This window comes from Exophiala aquamarina (genome assembly GCF_000709125.1).
Source record: "Exophiala aquamarina CBS 119918 chromosome Unknown aczIA-supercont1.18, whole genome shotgun sequence".
NCBI lineage: Eukaryota > Fungi > Ascomycota > Eurotiomycetes > Chaetothyriales > Herpotrichiellaceae > Exophiala > Exophiala aquamarina.
The window spans coordinates 358,584-371,506 of record NW_013550570.1 but is presented as its reverse complement, the minus strand read 5'-3'; the positions used below and the strand labels follow the sequence as shown (position 1 = coordinate 371,506).

The 12,923-nt window shown below is 51.8% G+C and overlaps 5 protein-coding genes across 5 annotated transcripts; 2 read left to right on the top strand and 3 right to left on the bottom strand.

The window, feature by feature from the left end:
• Positions 1 to 756: 756 nt before the first annotated feature.
• Positions 757 to 1,317, bottom strand: A1O9_11603 (uncharacterized protein; the record flags this gene model as incomplete). Its single annotated transcript, XM_013399498.1, has 1 exon — positions 757 to 1,317. The coding sequence occupies one exon, from the start codon at positions 1,315 to 1,317 to the stop codon at positions 757 to 759; it is 561 nt and encodes a 186-aa protein (XP_013254952.1).
• A 1,208-nt stretch (positions 1,318 to 2,525) lies between these two features.
• Positions 2,526 to 2,873, top strand: A1O9_11602 (uncharacterized protein; the record flags this gene model as incomplete). Its single annotated transcript, XM_013399497.1, has 1 exon — positions 2,526 to 2,873. A coding segment is annotated over one exon (348 nt), but the record flags the coding sequence as incomplete, so codon positions are not given.
• Positions 2,874 to 3,875: 1,002 nt separating this feature from the next.
• A1O9_11601 (uncharacterized protein) lies at positions 3,876 to 4,697 on the top strand (the record flags this gene model as incomplete). The annotated part of the gene is made up of 1 exon (XM_013399496.1): positions 3,876 to 4,697. One exon carries the CDS (start codon positions 3,876 to 3,878, stop codon positions 4,695 to 4,697), a length of 822 nt encoding a protein of 273 aa, XP_013254950.1.
• Positions 4,698 to 5,626: 929 nt separating this feature from the next.
• Positions 5,627 to 7,260, bottom strand: A1O9_11600 (uncharacterized protein; the record flags this gene model as incomplete). Its single annotated transcript, XM_013399495.1, has 2 exons — positions 5,627 to 6,918; positions 6,984 to 7,260. 2 exons carry the CDS (start codon positions 7,258 to 7,260, stop codon positions 5,627 to 5,629), a joined length of 1,569 nt encoding a protein of 522 aa, XP_013254949.1.
• A 2,280-nt stretch (positions 7,261 to 9,540) lies between these two features.
• A1O9_11599 (uncharacterized protein) lies at positions 9,541 to 11,343 on the bottom strand (the record flags this gene model as incomplete). Its single annotated transcript, XM_013399494.1, has 1 exon — positions 9,541 to 11,343. One exon carries the CDS (start codon positions 11,341 to 11,343, stop codon positions 9,541 to 9,543), a length of 1,803 nt encoding a protein of 600 aa, XP_013254948.1.
• Positions 11,344 to 12,923: the final 1,580 nt, after the last annotated feature.

Below are 12,923 nucleotides of genomic sequence, written 5' to 3'. Positions count from 1 at the left end.
TGGGATGGGGAAAGGACAGAAGAGGACGGATGGCAGGTTTTGGTGTCGAGAGTAAGAGAGTCGCACTTGATGACCGTTGAAGAAACAATGCGATCTCCGAGCTGGCAGATCAGATTGATGGCGGGTGCGGTCGGTGCTGGGTGTGAATTGGTGGGATGAAATGAGAATTCGCAGGTTTGGACCAAGGCGAGAGTGGTAGTGGTTGGAAAGCTCCCCGCGTGCCTGACTAGTGGCAGGATGACGCCGGAGGAAGCGTGGGGGCGGCTGGTGGGCGGCTGGTGGGCGCCGAGAGGCCCTCACCCGGATGCTTCGTGCGGGTGCTGGTGCTGGTGCTCTGGGGGTCGCGCCGAGAAGCCTCGAGGGTTAACCCTAACCCACCGACCTAGTCGCCCCCAAAGTGTCCACACTGCCCAGGGTGCCCTAATTATAGCCTAGTCCAACACCCAGCAGCGCCTATCACCACCTGTCGCCGCCTGCACCTTAGGGGTCTGGGGGTTTCCCGGGGCATTGGGGGAACCTTCTCCTTAGCCCTGCCACATCTGCAACTGTCCAACCAGTGCTCCCATCAGAACGCCACATGCCAACTTGCTTTTGTCCTTAACTTTCGCTTGTTCCGGGTCTGGCAGAGTGCTTATCTGGACCAGCTCAAGCTTTCAGACGTTGACTGGCCATGTCTTCCTGGGCATCTCTGATCAAAAAACTGCATGACAGATTAGTTTGGGTCACATTTTGTGACGGATATCTTCTGGGCCAACCCTACCTGTACCACCAGATGGTTGGACCTACTGTTCCAAGGTGCCAGAGACTGTGGGCGTCTACCATCCCACCAATTGGCGCAAAGTCGAACAACTCCAAGCTCATGGCCATGATGAGCCAGGCAACGATGAGGCCGGGCCATGCGGTCCAGGATTTCTGTAATTTGCGATATCTTGAAATGCTAAACCAACTCCAGAGCACGTTCTGGACTATCCCAACAGCAACGTTGGCGGCCATGTTGTAGGTATAATCCCAACTCCATCCTGTGAGATAGGTGACATGGGCTATGTATAACGAGACACAGAGTATTGTCCAAATCCTCAAGGCACTCTGCTTGGTCGGAGTCTCCTGGTCCAGCCGAAAGATGCGGATTGGTGCGAGGAAAAGACCATACAGCACGCTGGCTCCGGCAGCGAAATAGTCCAGTTTCTCTGTGAGGTTGAAGTCTCGAGTGTGGAAGATCATACTGAAAACCCAGCTGGCCAGCCCGAAATATCCAAAGCCAAGGTAGTAGGGACGCAGAGGGTAGCGTGCTGGGATAGCGTCACGAACTCTTTGCATCCCCTGCCGATGGGCCAGAAAATTGAACAAGGAAAAAAGGACTGAAAAGGGCTCCTGGATGCCCATGAATCGATAGAATGGCCACTTGCCATGGTACTGGACGACAGGTTCAATCATAGGCGGGTCTCGTGCGATACGCCGACTCGTGATGATATGCTGGCAAGTATAATCACATTCTGAGGGGCATGTCCAGAGGAGTAAACGAAGATGAAAGGCTACTGATGGTCAGATTAAAGACTCGGGAGGCTGATCAAGGCTTCTCACGCAACTGTCCCCGGCCTGTGTCACAATTCTCTTCTATACAGACCTGGATAACGGAGTTAGCAGCGTCACTCTCCGGCACGGGACGGCCACTGACCTTGACACAGTCCTTAAATTCAGGGAGGCGGTCTCCCAACGACGCTGTACATTGTCCCCCGAGAAGAGACAGGGCTATGATTGCAAAAAAGGCGCTGAAAGATATGCCCCGGGTCTTCATTTTTGCGCAAATAAATCAAGACAAACAGAAACAACGCTATCCAACTTGTCAACAAACGACGGCCGCCGTGATCAGTGGTCCTGGATCGTGTCTGTCTGTGCAACGACGCGACTTTTTTTGGATGCGGAGAATTGGATATGGAAAAGGAGCGATGTGATTCACGCTAATGCGTCGCTAACGCAGATAGGAATGGGCGCCGTGATGCCGTCTCCAAGTCCGGTGATATCACGTGCAAGGACGGCCGTTTTGCACCGGAGCTTCCTGAGCTTCTCCGTACCTCGTGCTTTGGTTATCTCGGGAGCTTTCACGAGCGGTCGCCAGCTGCCTCCCTTAGACAACGAGACGGCAGATTTGTGCAGGGGTGACGTTGTCTTCATATCTACCCTGCTTGAGATCTTCGTTCATCAAGAACATCGCATAAGATCCGTAATGGCATTCAGAAATCCACAGCCAGGCAATGAAGCCATAACTGGCAGGGTCCCCTTGGCCGATTCCTTCAAGAACATCCTACGAATCGGTGGTGGCTATGGCACCGTGAGGCAGGCCTTGGTTATTGTGCATGGGTGCTTTCTTTCTGAAGCTGAAGACAAGCTCCTAGACATGACGGCATCTTCATTCTCATGAGTAACAGCTACCCAAATCTCATTCATCAGTGGACCGGGGCTTTTGTAAGGGCTTCCTTTCGTAGGCCTAAACGCAATCCTTCGCGGATTGCCTGACTTTGTGAAGCATGCCCCGTGTCGTAATATCAGGCGCCATTGCAAGCTTGTTTACCGGGATGTTCGGTGCCACGGTAGGGGCGTTGATCTGGGACACCGCTACGATCCCATTCGTCTTCGCTGCTTGCTCAGGCTTTGCCATGGGTGATATTGGCTTCTACCGCGATGCTGTTCGAAAGAGCCTGACTGCACTAGACCGATACCCTCGGCTGCTGCAACTACATCTCGATGCTAATTTTCCTCACCGAGGATTTCATACTTGGAGGTCGGAGAGATTCCGGAGTCAGGTGTTCGCACAAAGCTGGGTGCTCAGAAGTATGCTTGTTGCCAGTTGGTTGACTGCGACTCCGGCATTAGATGTGAGTGCCCATACCTCTGAGGCGTTGTTCCGCGTACACCCCTACCAGAATGGCAGATCCACAGGGAAAATGTTGACTTGACATCCTACCTGAAGCAAATATTGAACGCGGAGGAGGAAGCTATTATTGTTCCGTATACTAGCTTTCGGGGTGGTATTAACGATTAATGGCCAATTGCGTTGCTGTCGCAGTATAGTTTCTCTTCACCAGTTGACGGAGGGTCCAATCAACATTATCTCCCAAGCTTTCTCCAGCTGCTCCTGATAAAATACACAACGACCTGTCATATGGACCATTTCCCTCATCCGAAACGACAGCCCTTGTCGTTTTGTTTCGTCTCTCTAAATGTGGATCTAATTCAAATTTCGTGTTGGTATATGGGTCTGAAACGTAGCCCCTTGGCTCTTCAGGCAACCTCGGGCTGGCGCATCAACTCGGAAGATCCCCGGGATTCAAGTTCAAAGCCCAATAATGGTCCACAAATCCTAAGCTAAAGGCTGTATTGGCTGTTGAGTCAGAACGACATCTGGCATCTTCTGAAAATAACCGGACAAGGAAAGGCCTCATCGGGGCGCGCCACCATGGCTACAGGTTATCGAAAGAAACAAGGTGACTGCCTAGCCCAATGCCACACGAAATAATCTGACCACTGCTTTAAGAGTCATTGCCAATGCACTTAGCACCAACCCAAACCCTTTCAGCCTTGCCAGGCAGAATAATTCTCCCATTGTCTGACAAGACACGGTATATCATTGGCACGAGGCTGGGAGGACCGGGGGCACCAGATGCCGATGGTTCTGCTTCGGTGCGCGACGTCACGTATAATGCTAGAGTCGCGTTCTACAAACTATCTGGATGCCATATTGATTTGACACGGAACATAGTAGCCGTGGCGGCAGAGGATTCGTACTGGCGACATCAGGGCCCCCATGGTGTTCTCGACCTCGACGACTCAGCATTGACCGGCCTGTCGTAAAGAAGCTCACGTACAGCTTCATAGACATGGCTGTCAATCGAGAACGGCAAAACCTGCCTCTGCCAGAAACAAACATTGACGGACAAACTACACTCCTCTCCCTCCCACCAGAAGTCCAGCACCTGATAGCCTCCGAGCTACCATATCCAGACCTCCTATCCCTCAAGATCAGCCACCCGTACTTCGGTGCGCTGCTCGACGCCCAGCCAAGTGTGCACCAACGCATCGCATGGGTACTGTCTCGATGCAACATCTACCTCCCAATCCCACACGACAGCAAGACCGATTTCCGGACTGATGTGCAATTCTTGCGAAACCCAGAAGTCACGAGGATCATTCGGCGGCGGCGCAAGCATCTCGAATGCGTGGAATGCAAGTTAGCCCGGCAGATCGTGTGGCTGAAGTCGACGTCCACGGACGACGAGCGGCGGAGGCGCCTGTGCTTCGTCAACGAGGGGTACGAGTGTCCACGGGTCAGGGAGCTGGATGAGAAGAAGATGTCAGATGAGAAGAAGATCGGGCGTAGGTTGTTGAAACTTGTCGGCTGGCCGAACGCGTATTGGGAGTCTGGCTCGTCCTACTGGGAGCATCGAGGTCTTGGGCCGCCGGCCTGGTTTATCCGTTTGACTTGGTGGTTTGCGCCGGTCGATGCTCCTCCAATTGGGATTCATGTTCCTACGCTCATTATGAACCTCATCATTTTGATTCTGTTGGTGGCGGGGATGATCGGCTGGCAAGCTGGCTGCTTGACGCTCAGCGGATTACTGGAGTCAGTTTCACGTTCTTCATGGCAATGGCTTGACGCAATGTGGAAGGACTGGCTGCGAGAGCTCCACCTTCCTGTATGAATGGCTGTAGTCGTACTGAGTAATATGAGATCCATAGCAAGGACAAACGATACCTCGAGGGCGAGTTAAAATCTATCCGAGTCAGAACCCTAAGCGATACTAACTGCGAGGCTGGACCGGGGTATCTGCCATAACAACGGGACTCGTTACCGACTCGGGGATCCGTGCCAGGCCCATGGGGATTATTTCAGCCGGCACAGCAAGTTGCATTGCAGATCATCGACGAGCCCGAGCCTCCAGTACATACCGGGTCATGGACTGCCCTGGGTCCCGGGGTAGCATCCCGTCTCACCAATTTTGGCTAGGCAGGATTGGCATCGGTATCGGTAACCCAGCTCGGGTCGGATGCGGGATGGCAAGGCACATGCGAACGGCTCCTTGCAAGTATCATGGAGCGGAGCACGTGGTTCTTTCAATTCCCCCATACTCACCGAGTCTTTTTCTTCATGGTTTTGCGGGCACTAGTAATGTATGCGCAGGCGGAAGTAAGACGAGTCATTGAGCGACGAACGGGTCATTTAGAAGTGTGGGTGAGGATCCGCAAGCTGTTGGTCGACGTTCGGACAGTGCTAGGGCAAGCGAAATAGGACTATGAGGCAATGAGGCGACGAGGCAATCAAGGCTAGGATCTATTCATGGTAAGAAAGAGGTCGTCGTGAACAAACCGCGCGAGAAATGAATATCAATCAGGTCATGTAAAAAGTGAAGAGCTGAAGTGTTTTGATTCACGTCTAAATAAATGCTCGGATCCCCAGGATCCACAGATACTTCCCATTGACTCCCGGGCCTTTGCAAGACGCGTGTATTTACAGGAATCTTGATGAAACATCTTTCAACAGCTGGGTTACATACAGCAAGCTCGAACTCAGGCACCAGGCATCCGACGGCCCCACAGAATAGCAATACAGTTGCCTTTTGAAGCCGAATATCTATGGTCTCCATCGGAAACCAGGGTGTCTCCAATCGAGATCTTGCACTTGCTTGATAGACAAGCCATCCAATTCGGCATCGACGTCCTTGGTCTCTCTCTTCTTATTGTCGGCCCACATCCAGAACAGGAGGAGGATGGAGCAGAGCAAGATGGTGGAGGAAGTGGCCAAATTCAAGCCGTTGCCAATGTGGTAGTTGGGTCCATCAAATGGGAGGAAGGACCAGGTTGAGATAAGACCACCGACATTGCCCAGCATGACATTGGTGCCGATGGCGGAGGATCGCGCGCTGTCTGAAACGACATTGGCAGAAACTTGAGCATTGCAAAGCGCTCCGTACGGGAAAGCGCCTGCAGCGATGATGAAAGTGGCACCGTAGCGGACACTAGAGCTGGTGCTGGCTAGGAACATGATGTATCCGACCATCATCATTGGAGCAGACACAATGAAGAAGATATTTCGTCTATCGTACCTCCACGATAGCCCCGGGAGGAGGACGACGAAAAATGCACCGACAATATAAGGCGGTACAGTGTGAAGCTGTTGCGAAATAACACTAGACTCAGGGTAGATAGTTCGCACGATTGTTGGGGCGAAGAAAGCGAGGCCCTGGACCGTGATGTTGTCGAGCAGGAAGATGAAGGAGGTGGCGAGCGTGACAGGACTGAAAATACCACGGAGAACCTTGGGCTTGTCGAATTTATCCAACACCTCGGTCGTGCCGACACGCTCAGACTTAACGCGGGCAATAGCCAAATCCTTTTCCTCCTGAGTGAGCCATCTCGCTGTTTCTGGGCGATCTGTGACTGTCAGGAACGAGATGACCGAAATGCCGCAAGTGATGATTCCTTCGATGGCGAAAATCATACGCCATTGATGAAGACTTCCAAAGCCCGGTAGCTTGAGGATAGCAGAGGCAAGGAGGCCGCCAAACGCTCCGGCGAGGGGTGCCATGACGATGTAGAGAGACAGTCGGAAGGCCAACTCGCTTCGTCGATACCATCGGCTCATGTAGTAGGCGATACCAGGCAGCATACCGGCCTCGAAAATGCCAAGTAAGAACCGTACACCACAAATGCCATGAATATCGTGGACAAACGCAGTCCCGATTGAGCAGATTCCGAACCCCAGGGATGTAAGCGGGATGAACCAGCCAGGTCCCATCCATTTGCAAAGCATGTTGGCTGGGATTTCAAAAATGATATACGAGATGTAGAAGACGGATAAGACGGTGTTGTAGTCATAACCCGTCAGATGCAGATCCCTCTCAAGACCTGCAAGTCTCGCATTTCCTGAGTCGAATTTATTAGCTTGGCTTCAAATGGATGACAGACCGGCTCCTCGCTAGGCAACATACCGATATTGGCACGATCAATGAAGCAAAAGAGGTAGAGAAGTGCGACAGTCGGCACAATGTACAAGTCGATCTTCCATCGAAGACGCGCCTCTGCTTTGGGATCAAAGGTGACAAGTGAATGGCCGTACTTGTCAGTGGCGACGTGACCTCTCTCAGCGGCACCATGGAAATCTTCACTGTGCAAGGCAGCACCCTTTTCCATGCCTACCTCGTCATTCAGAGAATGACGGGCTGCAGCATCAACGCCTCGCTCTTCGACGTTATGGTCTTTGGCCATTTTGGATGACAAGCTAAGCAAAATGTTAGGGGATGAGAACGAATGAGTTTAAGAAGAGGAGAGGCATGTATACATAAGTAGTTTTCTGGACTAATCCATTTAACCAGAAGCTTGGAAGGCTTCGGCTCGGGGGATCATATGTAGAAGGTTGCATTCTACCTTGAATGATCCAATTCTGTTGGATACATCATCAGCTGGCGTTGACTGAATCAGGATGGCCAACCACACCAAGCGACGCCTCAATTGACCCCGGAAGCGGCACCCTGTCTACCAGGAGGGATATTATGGAGCGCGGGGATAGTGATGACAAGAGCCTGGGGACCGAGGGGCGAAGTAACTCCTTGGACCAACGGAAGGGCGAAGTCTAGAGTCTAGAGGCCTTGGTGGCGTCCATACTTCCCCTTGGAAGATTCCTGCCCGTCGGTAACAGAAAGCGGTTTATGGTTGATGCGTTTCCAGAAGATATGGCAGCTTGACACGACTTGAGGGCGCGGCAATTGCAGGGAGACTTGGTGATTTGAAGACGGGAAGAATACACTACAGAGTCCATGGACTCTGAGCCGCATACATCAGTTGCTACCTTCTTGAACAACCCTATTCCTCCTGTGAGCGACGGCAGAAGCGGCGTCGGTATATTCATTTTTTGGGGTATCGCCCTCTCCTAGTGAGTGATGTACCAGTATCCGCCCGCCTCTGACTGCTTTCTGGTGGACCAGCTTCCTCCATCCCAACATAGCGTTTATTCGACTGCTTCGTTGCAGATAAGATTCGGAAGAGCACCCTGACCAGATAAGCACACCAGCCGTCCTTGGTTTACATAGAACTCTGTACATGCTTTAGACGAAAGCCCGAGTTTCTGTACCCGCCCGCCTGATAACACAACCACATGCATAATAGGCACTTTAATTACTCTTCCTCCCTGAACTGATTGGAACTGCCCACTTGTAGGCATCGAAAAGAACTGCATTATTCAGGACTGACTCGGCCATACTAGTCACACTTGCCCAGGCTCTTCAAGGATGCCCGGACGCTGCCAAGGACGCCTACGTCTGCCCGAACCTCCACCATGACACCGGGAAGAAAAGTCGGGATTCTCTTTTGCGGGGACTGTGGTTGAAAAGTCCAATCAAGAGGCCATGGTTCCCTGGGTCTCCCTAACAAGTCATTGAACAGGAATGATCCTTCGTGCGCGACCCTTGCATTCCACTCGGTCCGGAGGACGGCCACGAGATAGCAAGGCTCTCTTCACATGCAGCTGAGGCTTTGCATGTGAGGCATTATGCACGGAGGCCTGACAAAGAGTATACGAGCAGACCCTTTTCAATTTGGTAAAATGGTGCAAGGCTTTTCTCATCCGATCCGACTTAGCGAACCCAAACCCAGTCCCAGGTCTCCAGGTCAAGCAAAATGCCGAGGTCTCCTCGAAATCCTAACAGATTAGACTTACCTACGAGGTAGGGAGTACGAAGGTCTCGGTGCAGATCAGAGGCCTTGAGCAGCCTGATCAGAACACCATGATAGATAAAGCAGAAACTACTGATCGATCCGGTCGGGAAACCTCAGAGCACAGATAGGTGAGAAAGAATAGGTCTTGCATCGGGTAATTCTGTGGAAATTGAACTGTCCTTCCAAGTGTGCACCTCTAAGAGAGCGCTCTGTGTAGGGCACTGTGTGATGAATTTCTCTCCATGGAATTTTCCCCTGGCGTCCCGGTATTCCTTTCATTATCCCTGGCGAAAAAAGGACGCTTCGGAAATGAAATCTAAAACTCCCAAAGAGTCATCTTGGATTCAAGAGTCCTGTGGTCGTGACACCCCCCCTTGAACGCCTGCAATCATGCTCCCATCTAACATTGACAAGTTTTCACATCTGACCATTCCGTTTCGCTCTAGGTTCATCAAATAAGTCGTTACTGTACAACATGCAGCAATCAAGCACGGAGAAAGAGCCAGGCCAACCCAGGACAAATGGCACTTTTGCATCGTGCGGCTGCTCTTCGCCTCTCCACATTTCTGTGTTGATCTCTGATCCCCATCCCCACAAACCGCGACATCAGACGATTCCCGTCCTGGTCGGATTCCCCAGCCGCAGTGAGGCGCGCTGCGAACGGAATTTGTCTCCGTATGACGCATGGATTACGACGCCTTCGTCCAAGAGAATTCAGATTCCGGGGTAATCTCAGGTTGGTAGCTATCAGGGGCTTGTGGCTTGTTGTCGGGATGGCATCTCCCGGTTGCAGTTGAAAAGTCAATGGATCAATCCAAGTTCAAGGCTGATGGATCAAGATCTCAATCTGCGATGTTGTGCAGCATGTCGGTGCAAATGTAGGTCTCGTTTTGGAGGCTGCCCTTCTGGTTTCTCTTCGCCATTTTCCTCCTTCTCCTTGGCTTTGAGTCCTTCCATTTTCTTGTCGCTCTTGTCGGAATCGGCATCCTCTTCACTCCGCTCGTCACCTTCCTCCTCTTCGTCACCGTGGTCTTCTTCGTCTTCTTCTTGATCTGGGATTCCTTCGGTATCGTCCTCCTTGAGATCTTCGAAGAGGCTGCCCTCTTGCGACAGCTCCAATGCCTCAAGTTCCTCCTCTTCTTCTTGTTCCAAGTGGATCTTGCGGAGCAATTCCTTTGTTGGGTCCAAATCTTCGTCATCGTCGTGGGGATGGGTGATTTCTTGAGCAGCCTCGGTATAGTTGAGAGCGGCCTCAACCAAGCAACCGCGGAGGTCGTCTCCAACCCATGAAGAAAGCATGTTCATCAAATCAGTATCGGCGCCCTTCAATGGCCCGTCCATGCTAAGCAAGTTGTTAAATTGAGGCATTCGGTGAACGAATTCTAGGATGCCCTCCACACGCGCAACTTGCACTGTCTCATCGTTGACACTGAATGTCACGCTCATGACGTCCTGGCCGTTCTCAGTATCCCACTGAGCCACGCTGTTGGGAATAAGAATTCGTCCCTTGTCGCAACGATCGTCGTCGGGTCCCAGTTCGATAATAGCATTGCCAAAGTCAAGCGATTCGCTGGCGAATGCCAGATGGAATTGGTCACCAATCAGAACCATGACGACGAACTCTGGCCGGTAAAAGGAGCCAGAGCAATGCTGCTCAATGTTGGTGCGCGGGAAGGCTGCATAAACACGCACCCTTGGATCCACACGCATGTGTGCGGGTATAGGTACTGGTACAAAATTGGTGCCTCCACGCAGACTCCCACCGTCTTCTCTGTGCTTACTGTGGAAATTCTCCGGAACGATCTGCTCGTAGACAAATTCGCAGTCACCGCAGCGCAGATGGCATTTCAGAATCTGCAGTGGCTTGAAACTGTAGACAAAATGGATGTATTCGTTCTCCGTTCGTACAGTGGGAACGTTCGTCAATGCCTGTTTGTTTCCTTTGCTGACCTTAGTGACAGGCTCCTTGTAGGGGATGAAGAAAGGTGCCCAATTCTTCTCGGTCCATTGTCGTTCAGTGTCCTTGATGGTGAGAATGGTGGTATGGTTTGAGAAAGGGCGGAGAATATACATGGCTCGCTTCCAGTCTGAGCGTTTTCCAATCATGTTGAAGATGATCACAGGTTCAGCACCCTCAACTTCATCCTCAAGAATGATTCGAGGGTCTTCAGGGCCGTATAAGTTGCCATCTTGTTCCCACTGCGCTGGGATATCAAAAACCAGGGGGAAATTGAAGTCCTTTCCACCCCATGTGATGGTATGATTGCTCAATGGCTCCCAATCTTTATTGAAGACTTGACCTCTCAGGAAACTCATCTTGGGGACGGATCGAGTTCGGGTCGGGCAAAATATGACGCGAGTCACCGAGAGGTACACTCCCTGCTCTGGTAGCCAGACACTGGAACCAGAGAGACGAGCCCAGCTCTGTTCAACAATATCCGTCACCTTCATATTAGGATCATTCATGACGTCGTCGGGATAATCGACAATGGGGTGGGAGTCGAGGGTCATGGCAATCTGCCGGATATCGTCGGTGAGGTAGAAACTCTTCTGGACCCCCACGCTGGAGTTATAACGCAGATTATCGCACGATCGTTTGCCAGGGAGGCCGGTATTGAGGAAACCAGGAATTTGCATCGGCTCGAATGGACCCCATTGCAGATAATACTCGGATGTTTTGTGTTTGACCTATTCGAAGTGTTATTGGGGCTCCCCGCTCATACACTCTGGTCTGGATGCTTACGCTTCTATAAACATTCGGGACTGGAACTTCAGGAAAGAACGATGATTCAAAGAAAATGAATAGAATGAGTGTCGCTACAGCAAAAATGCCCAGTCTTTGAATCCTGGCTGGAGCGGAGAACCGCTCAAATGAAGGGAAGGCCATATCGTCGCCGAAAAAGTTTGCTTGTCCCCTCCAGTGGTGGTCGGCGGTCGAGGTTGAGATAGAAACGCGCAAGGAAGGGCTACGGCCACGCCACGGGGGACAAAAATGTTATATTGATATCGACATCGACATCGGACGAGAAGAATGACTGTCGCTGTAGAAAGGGAAGGCTCCTTAATTTGGAGGCGCCTATTATGTGCGTGGCATTCCAACTAAAGAGTCCAGCCTCGCCCGGCAAGGAGTATGCACAGCATTCCGTCCAGGATAGAGTGGGACATGGGTCTCGGTTTGGACCATATCAATTGGCGTGCCAGGGGCGAAGGGCTCTGATAGCCGGGGGCTCCATAACCTTCCATGCACAAAGGCATCCACCGCACGACCGTCTGCAAGATCGAGGTGCCAGAACGACCACCTTTTCCATCTGTGGAGATTACCTGCTGCCAGTCACATGTGAAAAGAGTTTGTTTGTGCCTGGACTGGGCGGGGGGCTAATGAAGTCCCGCGATCCAAATGTGGACCGCTTTCGGAAAATACAGTATTAATTGACCTTATCTGAACCCTTCGGGTACCTGGCGGGCTTAGATCCTAGACTTTACCTTTTAAAGCGTCCTGAGACATACAAGCGCGGCGATAAGCACGACAAGAATTCCTGGGACATGGGACAGCGAGAATGGCACATCCGATCAGGGCGTAGCAGGGACTCTGCATCGCATGATGAAAATCATTTCCAAACACCCGCAGAATGCTTGTCCTCGACAGCAGTCGGTTTCCTGACCTTCAAACAGGTGGACCGGCAGGCCCCTTTTGAGGGTGTTCGCGACAACATTCATGACGTGGACCAGACCGACAGTGACAGATGCCACCCCCAGCCGTCGCCACCACCCCAAACTCAGCATTACGTATTGGCTCAGCGCTCAGTCACGACTTACGAGTGCGGAGAATCATAGAGTGAACAGTCTAGTTTTTTTTTTCCTGGCAAAAGGGGAGGCTCCAACGCGGTTTGAAAGGAAGTTCGGGTTCCTGCGTTAGCACTTTGCCTTGACGCTGGCTTTTTGGCGAACCGAGATCCACCTTGGGAGGTTGCCAGCCAATTCCCGAACCAGGTGGCTGATAAGAAAACTCTAGTGGGGCTCACAAGGGTATCGGCATGGATTGGCACAGCGGCCATGCGAGATACACCGTAATCCCCTAAGTGTTACTCCGTCCTCCGTGGTAATTATACTCACAACTGACTCAGCCGGCTTCGCTTGAGCAGTAAGGCAAAAAGGGTCCTCGCCAAGATGATTCTAGTGTTGAGTGGTGCGATACTCTGGTTTGATCTCATCATCAA